Raw genomic sequence first — 15,335 nt, 5'->3', positions numbered from 1 at the left:
AGATGGGGAAAACGTGCTTAGGGAGTATAAATATGGAGCCGAAGTAACATGGCAGGAAGGCGGAAAGAGACCCAGGCCAGCCTTGTGCCCAACCCCATCCTTCCCCTTCCTCGCTCCTCTCCTCCTTGTCCCCGGCCCTGTCACTGGAGGACTAAGGTGACAAGGAGCCTGGTTCCTGCCCAAGTGCAGACCTCACCCCTGACAGTGAGTAATTCCCTGTTTTCACAGGGGTCAGTCTCACCTGGGGAGCAGGGGGACTTTCCCAGCACCCCTGGGCTGAGGACCCCTGGGCTGAGGACCCCTGGGCCAAGGATCCCTGGCCTCCAGGCAGCAGAGCAGTTGATGGGCGGGGAGGTGGGGGTCCTGCCTCCCTGAGAACTGCTGCTCTGGGGACTCGGGACCCCAGTGAGGCAGCGGCTCTTTCAGGCTCTTTAATAATTTAGAGAATGTATACTCTTCAGCTGAGCGTTTCATCTCTGGATTCAGAACACAGTGCCTTGGGGACTGTTTCCAGTGAAGAGTGAAATTCCACTTGTCACAGTCACGGAGAACACAGGCCTGTTCCTGGAAGGGGCTCTGGCCTTGGGGGGTTTACAAACATCCTAGGAGACCTGGAGGCCAGCTGCCAGGGCTCTGGGAGCCAAGGTGGGAGCCTGCAGTTCTGCCCAGCTCAGCTGTGCTGTGCTGGGAGCCCCTGGCAAGCACCTCCCTCTCTGTCCCCTGCCTGCTCGGGGGTGAAAGGGCTGCTGGATCTGTGTGTGTGACCAAGGGCCTTCTCTGCTCACTGTTTGGCTGCACTCCCTTCCCAGTCTCACTTGGTGTCAGTCTCTGGGAAAGACCCTTGCACCAGGCCCCAGAGGGTTCATGGGAACCTGTCCAGGGTGGCTTGCATTTCCTAGAACTTGTCAAAAAGTGTTCTTTAAAAAAAATTACACTTCGAAAACATCTTGCAAAGTGCAGTAAGCCAGACACAAACAGATACATAGTATATGATTACAGTTCTGTGAGGTACCCAGAGCTGGCAAATTCAAAGACAGAAAGTAAAATGGTGGTAACCAGGCTGGGGGAGGGGGAGAGAGAAGTTGCTATTTAGTGGACAATTTCTGTTTGGGATGGTGAGAAAGTTCTGGAAATGGATGGTGACAGTGGTCGCACAACATAGCGAACGGGCTTTATGAGGCTGAACTGTACGCTGAAAAATAGTTGAATGGCGAATTTCATGTTATGTGTGTTTTACCACAATTTAAACAAGTGTCCACTTAAAAAAGTTGTACAAGTAATGAGTGTCATTCAAGAAACACTAGAAAATAGAGAAAGTAATCTTATTTATACTAAAACTCCCTCCCCTTCTCCAAAAACAAACTGGTCTCCTGTGAAATTCTAGTCCATGGAGACAGAAAAAGCCCTACTTCCTAACTAGCACAGTCAGTACCAAGCACCCAATAGGCCTGCCCTAAATATTACACAATTGTGAAAAAAAAAAAAGAAGTCCTACCCCCACACCAAAATAACCACAGCTGTTATTTTGGTATTTATCTTTCCATATTTTTCCCAATGCAAATATATAACATAAACATAATAAATATGTGAATTTTTAAAGATTTTACCTATTTATTTTTATAGAGAGGGGAAAGGAGGGAGAAAGGGAGAGAGAAATGTAAACGTGAGAGGGAAACATGGATCGGTAGCCCCTCGTCCGCGCCCCGACCGGGACAGAACCTGCAACCCAAGCATGTGCCCTGACTGGGAATCGAACCATAGATGGGCCTTCCACTTGGTGGAACAGCACCCAACCAACTGAGCCACACCAGTCAGGGCTAAGTATGTGAATTTTTATGAAAATAAGATCCAACTGTGCTCATTATTTGGAAGAGTATTTTTCCTTACTTAACAGTGTATGATAAACGTATTTCCCTGCCATTCTGTGTCATTTGCGGGGCCGCCCAGGCCTGGGTTCTGTCCTGTGAATGTTCTGAGATTTCTCTAACTGTTCCCATGTTCCCTGATCAGTAGGAAAGCCGCAAGTTCTGTTCTTGCACATATATCTTCCGATACTTGTGAATGCGTGTTTTGGGATAAATTCCTGGAATTTGGGGGTCAAAGGGTTCAGGCCTCTTAGGGGTTTTTGCCCTGTCCTCCCAGACTGCACACGTTTATAGCTACTCCAGTGAACTGGGAGAGATGCTGCCTGAACCCGGTGAGAAGGTTCCCACACTGGCCAAACTCAGGCTGTGGTGCCCAGTGTGGGGGAGCAACTTGGGGGCCAGGGGTCCCCCCCCACGTCTGAATCCCCTGAATCTATGACTAGGTTACCACACAAAGCAAAAAGATTAAATTAAGGATCTTGAGATGGGGAGATTTTCCTGGATTTTCCTGGTGGGCCCAACGCTGTCACTAGGGTCTTAGAAGATCGAGTCAGGAGACCGGAGCCCGAGGAGACGTGATGATGGAAGCATAGGTCAGAGTGATGCGGGGCCCTGAGGCAAGGAATGCGGGCAGCCTCTAGAAGCCGAAAAGGGCAAGGCCAAGGATTCTTGCCCGGAGCCTCCAGAAGGAATGCAGTCTTGCCGTCCCTTCTGGACTTCTGACCTCCAGAACTGTGGGATGATAAATTTGTCTTGTTTTAAGCCTTAAGTTTAGAGGAATTTGTTACAGCAGCAATAAGACACTAATAACATCTCCCCTCTGCCACTAGATCCTGAAGCCCCAGTGTCTGAGGGACAATGGTCCTGGTCTGCGCCCAGCAGCCTGATGACCTGAATATCATCTTCTCCCCTAACCAGGTGCCCCCAGGGTTCTGTGCATGAAGGACAGACACAAAGGTACCCTGCCCCAGCCCTCAGAGCCCACCCTTGACCAGATCGAAAAATCGTGGTCAAGGACGTTGGGTACTGGGCTTGTTTATGGTCACAAGGTTAAGTGTGAGGTGGTGCCACGACCAAACCCCAAGGTCTAGCCTGGTAGACCAGTGTGTTCCCCACCTACTCCATTAAATGTGTCCTCTCTTTCTATACCAGTCTGACTTGTCTTCATGGGGAGAGGTAGTCATTCACACTTTAGAGTGAGTAAAACAGGACATCTGGTTCCAGGTTCTGCCCTGCCTGTCAATGTGGCTCTACTACAGAGTAAGTAGTGGTCGACTCTCATGTTGAAAACCAGGGTTGGGGGAGGTAGTTCCCATTCTCACCCACTCCAGAGCTCGCAGGGTCTCGTTGGTCACCCTCAGCCCTGAAGTATCCCTCTAGGCCTCCCCAAAACTAACTTAGTTCGTGCCCTCCATAGGGAGTTGCTTAACCACACCTGGCTCATGCGTGTGGCAAGAACGTTTAATAAGCAAGGGTTCTGTACCAAGTCTAGTGCCCCCAACTTTACCTGAGTCATTCAACAGAATCCCCTCAACCACCTAAAAGTACTATCCCCCTGTTCCACAGAGAAGGAAACTGGGCCCCAGGCAGGTTAATTTGTTCACAAGATCGCTCAGCTGCACGCAGCAGAGCAAGATTCCAACCAGGTGACAACTCCAGGCCCGGAGCTATCTGGGGTTGTTCTGTGGAAGCATTTCAATGGGCTTACTCAGGCAACATTTCAACTTACAGAACAATCTGGATTTACCCTGTCTGGTATGGCTCAGTTCATCGGGCATCGTTCTGCAAAGCAAAAAGTTGCTGGTTTGATTCCCGGTCAGGTACATGCCTGGGTTGCTGGTTCGGTCCCTGGTCGGGACATGTGTGAGAGGCAACCAACTGATGTTTCTCTCTCACATCAATGTTTATCTCCCTCTCTTTCTCCCTCCCTTCCCCTCTCTAAAAGTAAATAAGTAAAACCTTTAAAAAAAAAAAAACCAATAATCTGGATTTCTAGCTTCACTTGAAAAATTTTACTTACTAGCTCAAAGAACTCTCAATAGCAAAAGCAGTAATAATCTGAGCAAGAAAACGTAGTATGGGATTGTAATCCAAAGTGTAAAATAAACATCTATGAGTTCATACTGATACAAACAAATGACTGGATAAATAAAGAAGAGGCACATGTCCATTACAGAATAATTCCAAATAATTTATGTAGATACTGCATCCCCAAGAAGGTGGAGCATAGCTCCTCAATCCCTCCAAAAAGGGACAGCATAGAAAGTGGGACGGGAAGAGCCACTTTCGAGTGGGGAACGCTATCTCAGCCAGGTGATTGAGGTCAACATCAATAGCAATAAATCTCGTTGGTACCACGTACCCTTGATGCGATGTAATGAGAAAGGCATGCCCCCAGTCTAACCATGGGAAAAACAGCAGACAAAACCCAGCTGGAGGGCAGGCTGTGAGTCCCCGACCAGTATTCCTCAAGGTTATCGAAAACGAGGAAAGTCTGAGAAAGAGTCACAGCCCAGAGGAGCCTAAGGAGACGTGATGATTAAATGTGACGTGGGTTCCTGGATGGGACCTTAGAACAGGAACAGGACAGTAAGGGACGGCTAAGGCAACCTGCACAGAGCGCGGCATCAGTTACTAAGGACGTGTCGGTGTTGGTTCATCATCGGTGACAGGGGGTCGTGCTAACGCAGGATTGTTACACAGTGCCTTCGGGTACCTTCGAAGACTCAGTGCACCCTCCTAGGTCCGGGGCTCCCCTGCCAGAAAGATCTCCGGTTATACTGGGGGGTTAGAGCAGAAGGTACCACCCCCCAGACCTCAGCCCCTCTAGACACAGCAAGGCCCAGAGGAGCAAGGCCAGGGAGCTAGGTATGAAGCTCGTCTCTCTCCAGATTTACTCTGTGCCTGTGTCCAGATGCCTTCCCTTCCAGTGCGAGGACAAGCCACAACTCCTGTCTCCCTGGGGCCCTGATAAGCCCTCCAGGATCCTCCTAGGGTGCTGGCGCCTGCTCAGGCAGCCCAGCTGTTTCTTCTGGGGTGAACTGCTAGTCGGGAGGACCCAGAGCCTGTTGTCTGCAGGACTAAGTGAGTCACTCAGGATCATTTGCCCACTGGGGATGAGGTTGGGGAATGGCAAAGTGGAGGGGGGGGGGTTGGTAAGAGAGGAGCATCCCTGCTTCCACAGACACCTGGTAGTGTCGGGGGAAGGCACTTAGTACCCTGATAGGGCTCCTCTGCCTGTCCCCAACTCCACACCCAAGGCCCTGGGTCCCTTGCCTTAGAGTAAGTGAGCGACTGGCCAGGGATCCCTCTTTCTGTGCTAAGGGGAGAGTTAGTGATGCACCCACCCCCACAATGAGCAGCTGTAAGTAGATATTGGGGGGCAGCTGGAGGCAAAGACTAGGTGGTTTCCAGGTCCTGGCACCCACTGCACCCCTCCCCTGCGTTTTCATTTCCCCTGGTACCTAGGGGCACGAAAGGGGTCTTTCCTTTCCTGGGCACCTAGAAATGGGGTTGATGGGAGAGGAGAAAGAAAGAGTGGGCAATAACAATTTAGCCAAAGTAGGGGAGAAAGAAGGAGGTGAGGAAGGCTCAGTAAGGGAGGGATCAGGGTGGCCTCAGAGGCCTCCGAGACAGCGAGTGCTTGTGGCTGGCAGCCCAGGCGCCAGGCTGAGCTGCTGTTCCCAGCTCAGGAACTCCCATGCCAGCTGGACACAGGCGGGTGGGCACGGGCAGGGCTGCCTGCCAGACACACACAGAGCACCCTTTGAAGAGGTGGCAGCTGTCAGCCTAGAGCCCTCTCTGCTCCCTGTGGCCTTGTCTGCCCCCTCCAACTACCCCTTGCCAAGCCCTGGGCAGGGGAAACTGAGGTGCCACAATTGGGAACTCCTACTCAGGGGGTGAAGTGGGGGCAACCCTGATCAGATGGAGTAGGAAGGGCCCCTGGCTCGCTGATCCAAGAATTGGACCCTGGGCCTGGTGGCAGGCCTCAGGCTCCCCCTTGCTTGCACATCTGCTTCCCCTCTCGTTGCTGGTGGCCACTGTTAAGACTCTCTCCAGGACCCTGGGGAGAAAGAGCAAGGCAGCCCCACCTCTTGGAGAAGAAGGCTGGAAAGCCTCCTCAACTCCACCGAATGACTTACTAGTGAAAGATATTAAGGTTTGGGAGCTGAGGGCCAGATCTGGGTATCTGGAAACGCCCACCTGCCATTGCTTCCTCCCTCTGTTCAATCACCTTGGGCCTCCTGGCCATGCCCACCTGGCAGACAAAAGAGTCACAGATTTCCCAGGGGCCTGGAGTTCTCTGTCTGCCCCCAGGTGTCCCATGAGCTGAGACCGGTGCCAGCCTCATAGAACCAGCTCTGTCTTTCCTCCCCTGGGTGGGCTGATGTGCTGACCTTCCCAGATACTGCCCTGGCCCCTGGAACCTTGGCCTTGGGGCTCACTCATCCTCCCTGCACAGTAGCAACTGTCTCCCACCCCCACCCCCACCCCCACCCCCCGCCCTTAGGCTTTGCCCAGGAAGGTCCCTCAAGGAGCAGGGACAGGCCGTGTGTGGTGGGTGGCAGAACAGAGTGGTCAGACCCTTGGTCCTGCCTTTGAGTAGCTGAGGGATCACAGAGCCTCAGTCTGTTAAATGTGTCATTGGAACAGCAAGGTCTCCCTGGCAGGGGGTGGGGGGATTAGGATGCACGTGTGTTTGGACACCATGTCAGAGGGGCAACAGCGGAAGGAATTGGGGGTATTAAACCCGGGCAAAGGGAGGCTTGGCTGGCGAGTGTCTGTTTTCTAGTGTCTGAAGGAGGAACCCTGGTGCAGGTACACCTGACTGTGGGTCATCCTTCTGTGGGGGTTACCCGGAAGCAGGATCCTCCCTAAAAGCCAGTCCAGCTCCAACTGTCAGGGTGACCCGACAACGAGCCAGGCTGTCCCTGGGGTGTCCAGAGCTCCCCATCCCTAGAGGAGGGGTAGTGTGGGGAGCATAGACCAGGCAGAAGAGCCCTGGTCGGCATCTGGGGGTTACCCGGGGTCTCTTAGCTTTCAGCTGAGGCGGTCGGGTTTCCAGGAGCCCTGCTCTGCTGACGTGCGATCGCCTTCAGACACGAGGACCAGAGAGAGCATGGAGCGGGTGCTCAGCACCCTGGGCTGGGCAATGTGGGGGGTGAGGGTCCAGGACCGGGTGGACGAACAGGAGATAGTGCAATTCGAAGTGGCCCTTGAAGGGTGAGTAAGGGGGTGGAGACCAAGCCCTGGAGCCTTGTTGGGCCGACATAAAAATGCCGGGGTCCGGGGTCCTCGCCTTTAATGCGGCCTGGAGGAGGAGAGGGGAGGAGGGATGGCACAGAAGGCGCATGCGCAGCAAGGGTGGGAGCTGCTGGACTGTCCGATCCCGGGAGCGCGCAGGAGCCCGCGGGGACCTCTGAGAGCACCGGGACCCGTGCCGGGTACTCCGAGCGGCACAGCGGACGGGATCCCGCAGCCGGTCTGTGCCGCTGCCCGCCTGGTCCTGGGAGCAGTGGCCAAGATGTCCGTGCCGGTGAGTACCGACCGCCGGCCAGGACCCCGGGTCGGCCGCCCGGCCGGGCCTGCGACCTCACCGCCAGCTGCAGGCCTAATGTCGCGGGGGCTCTGGAGCTGACGGTTGCCCACCGCCCCCACCTGGGCCTTCTTGGGTCGGGGTGTGGGGGCAGCTTGGGGGCGTCTTCCTCAGGCTGACCTCTCTGCCCCTGCCTTTCTTTCCGTCCCTGGAGAGACCGGTCGATGGGGTCCGTGCTATCCCCTCAGGGAGAGCCCTAGGACAGCCGGGTTTGCGGGGGTCTTTGTTGGCTCCCGGGAACCCCCTGAGACAGCTGGGCCAGGCAGGAGTCCGTGCTGTCCCCCAGGACCCCCTTCTCCACCAAGATGGCCAGGCCCAGTGGGGAGAGGTCTCTGCCGCTCTCCGGGAGCCCCACTCCAGGGCCCCTGGGCCGGGTGAGGGGGGAAGCTCTGTGACGTCTCCCAGGGATAGCTGCCCTGTTGTGCTCCAGGGACCTCACCAGAATGGCCAGGCCTGGCTGCACGTCTGTATCTCTCCGGAGACACCGGTCCCCCAGAACCCCCCAGGACGGCTTGGCCCTGTGGAGTCTGTGCCTGGTCCCCAGAATGGCTGATGCATTCACTTTCCCGGGAAGTTTTCCTCTGCTGCTAAACCCCTAAGGGTGCAGGGCCAGTTCCCTTTCTTCCTCCCAGCCTTGGGAGCTTTTCTTCTTTCCTGACACCCCCTCCCTCTTCTTGGCCCAGCAGGCAAGCTCGTGCACCCTCCAGGCCATGGTTCCACACTTAGGCCAGTGGCATCTGGGGGCATCTGGGTCCCACTTTCTGAAGGTGGCAAGTGATCCCACCTACCCGCAGTCACCGGACCTCAGGTGCAGGCCCCGGCCTGCTTTACAGAGGGACAGACTGAGGTGGGGGCCTACACCCAGAGCCCTTCACAGAAGGGGTACTGTCTGCAGGCTGGAAAGCTGTGGCCTCCAGCCATTGTTTCTCCGATGAGTCGGGGCCTTTCCCTCTGACAGGATGGGGCAGCCGGCCAGAACGTCTGTCTACCAGGCCTTGTTTCTGGGACTGCTCCTCACCTGGGGGACCCCATCCTTAACGGTGAAGCAGACAGTTGGGGCTTTCTGGCAGGGCAAGTGGCCTCTTAATTAACTACCTTAGGGATTACTGGAGGAGAGATGCTGTGTAAGTGCAAAGCATTGTTATTACGAAATTAAAGATGCCCAACTCCTGTCCGCCTCCAGAAGTGGTAATGCACAGTTTTAGATGAAAAAATTAGGGCTTCCAGGCGGTACTGATGGGAACTACCCTTCCCCCCCCCAATTTCTTCTGGTTCAGAGCATAATTGCCTCCTCTTTAGAAAGAAAGAAAGAGAGAAGCCAGAAAATCCTGCCTGCCAAGTCCTTCTTTCCTGCTCTGCTTTCCTGCAAACCTCTGGGTCTTTCCTGGGGCCCTGCCCTAACCATGTGGGCACTGGCCGGAGGGATGAGGTGGACCGCTTGGGGGCCTGGGTCTCTATAGCAGTAGTGAATAGGGGATGTGACTCAGGCCACATCCGAGCCTGGATGGGCCTCCGTCTGGGAGGTCTGCACTTGATATGGTTTGGTTGTCCACAGTGAGTCGCAGCAGAGATCTGGACACGGAGTCTGGGATGGCACCCAGACCCCTCGCCTTACGTGACTTTGGGCTGCCTTCCTGGGCGTTGTGCCCCACTGGCCCCATCTGTAACAGGAGAGGGATGGCAGGAGGGCCAGGGTCCGGGTGTGACCTAGGCAGACAGGCATCGTCGTAGACACCTGTTCTGGAGACCTGCAGCCGAGGTCTGCTTGGTCTGTCCACACTGTTGCCAGCTCCAAATCACTTCCCACCCTCCTGCCTGCAGCCTTAGCCCTTGGGGGTTCTGCATGGGTTGGTAGGGGTCTCACCATCTGTCTTCTGCGTGGCTGGGCTGTCAGATCACCCAGGCTCTCACCTCAGACCTTGGGCAGTGTGTTAGCTGGTGAGGCTGGGAGGACAAGTTCAATTCTGGAGCAGCGGTGAAATTTCAGAAAAGTGCTTTCATGTGCTGGTAAGTGGTGAGGCGCCTTGAAGGCTTCCAGGCCAGGCTGCCTGCTCAAGCCCTGCTCTTGGAACCCAGAAGAGTGACTTCCCATGTGGTGCTCACGGACACGTTTGGGCTTTAAGCACACCCGTTCATTTGGGCAGTCTTTTCCTGGATGGGGCTGACGCAGGCACTTTGGCTCACGGAAATTACAAGATGCTTCAGAATGGAAAGGGAGGTGATGGCGGGAGAGAAGAGATTGGGGCAGGCCAGGTTAAAGCGTGAGGACCCTCCGGGGATCAGCTGGTCTCTCTCTGACCTTTAACCCACACAGGGTCTGGGTCCCAGAAAGGGGAAGGCACATGGGGTCCTGCTGACTCCCTGCACAGAGCTCCTTCCTATGCCCTGAGCTGAGGGCAGGGCTCACGCAGCCACTGGAGACGCTCTTCCTGACTGAGCTCTGACCTCTGCCTTCTTCTTGGGCATGGCCACCTGGTGCCTCGGGCCTGTCTCTTGCCTCTGGATAGGCAGGAAGCATTTGAAAGGAAAGGGCTGTGCCACCTACCTCAGACTCCTGGCAGGCACTGGCGTGATCTATCTGTGTTTAGGAGCGACAAGGTGCTGGCTGTCCCCTGGCACTGTCAGGTAACAATCCAGCTTCCAGCCTAGAGAGGTGTTCCCTGCTGTCTGTTCCGCTTCGTATTTCCTGCCTGTGAAATGGGCTCAGCCATTCCAGCCCCTCTCTGCTCCCAGGCTGGACCTCCTTGCATGGCGGGTCCTTGCAAGGAGGGAGGGTACTGACGTGCGTGCGAGGTGCTGGGCTCAGGGCTTCCCAGGCTCAGGGAGGACCTGTGTCTTGCCAGGGTCGCATGGCCACTGAGAGACAGCCCCGGGGTGGGAACAGAGGATCCAAAGCCAGAAAGTGAGCGTCATCCTGCGTGGCCTCTCTAATTGTGGGGGTTGCGGCTTGTTGAATTGTCCACAGAGGCCAAGTCTGCTGAGAGACCGACCCTCTGCTTACGGCTCTCCAAGCATGAGTTCCTGTAACCCCTTCGGCACCCCTGGGAGACGAGGCAGCTTGCCCAGAGCTGTGCAGCAGGGTCGGTCTAGCCCTGTACAGCCTCGGCAGTGGTCGATGGAGACCAGAGGACCAGGCATGGCACCTGGTCGAACCTCCGCCAGTGATCCTGGGGCCCCTTGTGCATGACTCTGTTCCAGCCAGCGCTGTGAGGGGAGAGCTGGCTAGGGAGCGAGGAGGCACTGGCCAGGGCAGCTGGGGCCTGGCAAGGCGGGCTCAGAAAGGAACAGTGGGGAGAGGCAGTATCCAGGTCCAAAGTCCTCAGTTCAGTCTCCGAAGCACACGGCATGCCCCTCCTGCCACCTCCCCTCCTCCCACCTGGCTTGGCTCTGCCTGGCCCTCCCTGTGCAGGAGGTGGTCTCCCGCTGCTGCCGTGCTCAGCAGGTCACTTGCGCTCACTCTCGAGTGCTCAGGCTGAGGGCATCGTCCCTGAGACGTCCTCTGGGACCTGTATCTGCGACTGCGCGTTTATTGTTGGGGCTATTTGGTTGCTGTCAGGCTCCCTCAGGGTAGGACCCAGGCTGGGGTGACTCCTCTCTCTGCCTCATGGCCCCAGCTTGCCCAGCCTGCCTGCCAAGGGTGTGTCCCTGGGAGCACTAAGGGGCCCCTGCAGACAGGTGTCTGTGTCCCTGTGCAGAGAGCTGGGTGTTTTAGCCTCTGTCCTGGAAGCCTTGTTGGGGAGGCTGAGTGGGGCCCGCAGAGAGGCCGCTTCTGGTGGGGAGGACGTTCAGTGGCTTGACGGCGAGGGCCCTAGACCACACGGTGCTGGGTCATCTACACCTTGAGTGAGTTTGTGAACCTGTTTCCTCATCTGTGCTATGGGATGTGAACAGCACCGAGCTCTCGGGGTTTTGTGAAAACTTGGCAAGGGCTGCAGAAAGCTCTTAGTAAGAGGCTGACCGGCCACAGCAGCTACTGTTGTAGAGGCTGTCATCTTTATCCAGCCACCGTCAGCTGGTGCGGCAGCCAGACCCACTCGGGCTGCAGCTCCACGCTTCTCCACGGCCTGCACAGTCGGCCTCCAGCGCCCCGTTTTTTCTGCTCCGTGTGGCTCCCGAGGCCTCAGAGGTGGGATGGCCATGGCCCCTCCCCTGCCCTGGCCTGCCTGCAGGACCTCTCCCTCTTGAGCCTTGGATAAGCCTTGGATGGACAGGTCTTGACCTCACCCTGCTGACAGAGTGGCCTTCAGTGGGGCGACCAGCTGGTCCACCCTGTCCTAGGCCAGGCAGACAGACGCCCTGCCCTGAGTCCTCCAGGAGTGGGTGCACAGTTGCAGGTGGCAGAAACCCCTGGGGTACTGCAGGCCTGCCCTCAGGTGTGGTCTGCAGCAGCCTGGTCAGCAAGGGGTGGGCAGGGCCCTTGGCGGGAAGGAGAGCACCCCTGAGGTGGGTCCCAGTACCTTAAGGGAGGGGCTCAATCCTGCAGGTAAGGCAGGCAGGCAGGCCGAGAGGTGGTGATGGTGGTGCCCCCTGGCCCCACTTCGCACCACCCGGTGGGAGTTTATGCTCCCTACTATCCGCTGCTCCTGCGCCTGTCCCCTCCCCTCTCTGTGCCCACTGTCTTCCCCAGCCTCCACCTGGCTTCATCACAGCTGCTCACTTCGGCTGCCTCCCCGTCAAACCATCATTTCTTCGCCTTACTCTTAGTCACTGTGTGCTGGCCAGCGTCTCCTCTTCAAGAAAAGGAGAAAGGGCTGGGACATGCTAGCGACCTCAGGAGAGGTAGTGATGGGTGCCCGCTCTGGCGGGAGAGATGGTCACAAGTTTCGGCTCTAGGATTAATCCCTTCTCTAAGGGAGATGAGAGGCTCAGAGAGCCTTCAGTCATTTTACATTATTTAAACCCCTCCCAGTTCCGAGAAGGATTTAAAGCAGATTATAGTAAGAGACACAAACAGTCTGAGGTCATCCACAGATCCAGGTCTATGTAGTGTATGGAGAAGGTAGGCACACAGATTTAATTTTAAGCTCCCTGGGAGCCAGGGCAAAATGGGTAACATGGTGGGTTTAGGATCGTGATACCTATTTTTGGTATTCCTAATGTCATGTACTTTTTCCTCTGTGCTTCATTTTATTTTTCTAGTTGAGACTTTATCCAGGTCAATTTTCCATGTAGTAAAATGAGTGGAAGTTAGGTGTACAGTTGGTGGGTTTTGACTGATGTAAACCCCATGTAATCATTGATCAGAGATCGATCGATGATGAATGTCTCCATCATCTCAGAAGGTCCGCAAGTACCCAGAAGGTGGCCAATGTTCTGATTCCCCTCACCGTGGCTTCCAGTTACCTGCTCTCGAACTTTATGTAAGTGGAAGCAGACGGTATGCACTCGTTGGGGTCTGGCTTCCTTCATTCAGCGTCACGGTTTTGAGATTTTCACCCACGTGGTGTGTATCAGTTTCCTTTTCTTTTTTTCGTTGCTGGCTCCCTGACCCATGGTCCCAGTTGTGTTCCTTTTATGAATATGAACTTATGTACTTATTCATTCTCTTGCTGATGGGTATCTGTCTCCAGTTTTTGTATGCTGTGTATCTTTAAGTCCTGGAGCACTGATGTTGTCAGTATTTTGTAAAACCTGATAGCCAATTACGTGTCCCGTGAGACATGCCAGGGAGTCGCCCGTGCCACCAAATCCTTGCTGCCCTGTTACGTGCTTGTCCCGAAAGTGGTGCGACCACACACCTTTCTGTTCACCCCCCCACCCCCAGGTATCTAGGGTTTGAACTCCCCCTTCCCAGGTTGCCCATGGGGGGAAGCATCTTAGGTTTTTGAGTCACCTGTGTTTCTCTGAGGCCCCTTTCCACTCCAGAGACCCTAGAGGGGAGAGGCTTCTAGAAGAGCAGGGGGTAGGAGATGATGGAGGCTGTCCTGGGAACCAACCACATCCCTCCTCCCTCCCCAGATTCCTGGGCTCCCTACCCTTTGTCTCTGAGTGCACCTGCTTCAGCTCTGGGAGGCCCCGCCCAGTGGAGACCCCGCCTCTCAAGAAGCTCAGCTTGTGGGAGGGGGATTGCTTGGAAGCTGCTCACTGAGTCCCTAACACCCCAGGCTCTGCTCTTCACACTGAGGGAGTTGGCAGCCTGTGCTATTTTTACAAGTCTTTGCTGTTACTTTTTCTGCATAATAAGTCTTAGCAAGAGATTCACACATCTGCTCAAATGCCACCTCCGCAGAGAGCCCCCCACCAGGCACCTTGTATAACGTAGCCCTGGCTGCTATCCCTCTGCTCTCCTCCAGGTCCCTGACCCCTCAGACGCTCACCAGTTTGTGTTTGCCGCCCGCCCCCCAGCACACACCCTGGAGTGTCAGTTCCCAGAAACCTGGCTTCCAGGCAGCCGTATCCTAGTAGTGAATAGGTGCCCAGGGAATGACCAGCACACTGTAATCATGCAACAGAGCCCACAACTAGCCACTCCCCACGCCCAACGCCCCAGTTGGCCTGATCTGCAGGGGCCAGGGCTCTGCTTACCCAGAGCCTCCTGTGTTGGGGAAGCTCAGGGCACCTGAGCAGGGGCTGGGAGAGCAGGGAGGGTTGAGTGCAGAGCACCCCCCCCCCTCCCGCACCGTTCCTGGCAGGGTGAGGCTGGCATGTGATGATGGGGAGGGGCAGGGGTGTGCTGCGGACACCAGGGTGCGGCTGCGCACTGTGCAGCCTGCACGTGCCTTCAGTCTGGTGACCTGGTGATGGGCAGGGCTGCTGGTGGTGGTCACCCTTAACAGATGCACACACCGAGGCTCTGGAAGCTGCAGTGATGGGCTGAGGGTCCCACGCCTGCTGGGATCTTTAACGTTCTCTCCTGGGGCACATGGAGTGAGCCTTTCTCTGTAGGTTGGAGCAGGCGCAGGTGGGATGTTCCACAGTGTGGCCCGAGGAGGGAGGGAGAAAAAGCAGCTCCTTCCCAGTGGCCGCCTTAGCTCTGTGTCAACTACTTCCTGTGTTCTCACACCACTGCCCTCAGAGCCCGCTGCCCCCAGAGTCCCCTCCAGCGACACCGCTGGCTCCCTGACTCACCTGTCCCAGCTGAGCGCTGGGCAGCCCCGTTCTGCCCCTCTGTCCATGTCGCTGGGTCCCTGTGAGTCTCTGTGGGTCTCCGTGGGTGTGAGCACCTGTGCTCCTCAGGAAGCAGGCTATGGGGGGGACAGCAGATGGCATGTGAAGTCACCCCCCCAACTGCCCCGATGCACTGGGGCTGGTTGCTATGGGAGGGACAAGAGCAGATGGTGGGCTGGGGCCAGCTTCTTGACCACGCCCATGTTCCTGCCAGCCCAGCCCGAGCTGGACAGTCACCAGCAAAGCCTTTTCCCTGAGGACAGGGGCTTGTCTCCATGCCTTTCCTCCTCCCACCCTCCCATTCTCCAGCCGAGCCCCAGCCCCTCTCTTCCCCACCCCCATTGCTTCCTCCAGCCCAGTTCTCCCTCCAGGCAGTGTCTAAGGTACAGGCAGGGACAGGGCTCCAGGAGCCGTGTCCCAGTGCCAGAGGCGGGGCAAGTATGCCCAGGCCCCAGTGTTCTCAGTGCACACTTGGGGCTCCTGACAGCTCCCAGGGAGGCCCCCACCTGGAGAGTGGAGGGGGGCTACGGAAGAGAAGGGGGCACTGAGAATACTGGGGTCAGCATCCTGAGTGGGGCAAAGAGCCCCTGGGAAGTGCCCCAGGGCCCAGCCTGCCCACACACCCCACCCAGCCTTGGGTCTGCTGTGAGCAGAGCCCCTTTCTGAAGCAGGCTGCTCCCTACAGGTACCTCTGCTGCTCTTTAATTTTCAAATTAGAAAAGCAATTAGGAGAGAATGCTCCTCCTTCCATTTCCTTGAAAGAGCCA

General features: G+C 56.2%; 1 protein-coding gene across 2 annotated transcripts in view; it reads left to right on the top strand.

The window, feature by feature from the left end:
* Positions 1 to 7,220: 7,220 nt before the first annotated feature.
* The window catches only part of BCAR1 (BCAR1 scaffold protein, Cas family member), a 37,676-nt gene continuing 29,561 nt past the window's right edge, over positions 7,221 to 15,335 (top strand). Inside the window, exon 1 of one of the 2 annotated variants that reach the window (XM_024556069.3) lies at positions 7,221 to 7,401. In XM_024556069.3, the coding sequence (XP_024411837.2) occupies positions 7,390 to 7,401 (12 nt within the window). In that variant the 5' untranslated portion in view covers positions 7,221 to 7,389. Of the gene's footprint in view, positions 7,402 to 9,951; positions 10,087 to 15,335 lie in introns of those variants that run through there. The other variant, XM_071220074.1, reaches the window with a different exon arrangement.

This window comes from Desmodus rotundus, chromosome 12 (genome assembly GCF_022682495.2).
Source record: "Desmodus rotundus isolate HL8 chromosome 12, HLdesRot8A.1, whole genome shotgun sequence".
Taxonomy (NCBI): Eukaryota; Metazoa; Chordata; class Mammalia; order Chiroptera; family Phyllostomidae; genus Desmodus; species Desmodus rotundus.
The sequence above is the reverse complement of the archived record's forward strand: the minus strand, read 5'-3'. Positions and strand labels throughout refer to the sequence as shown.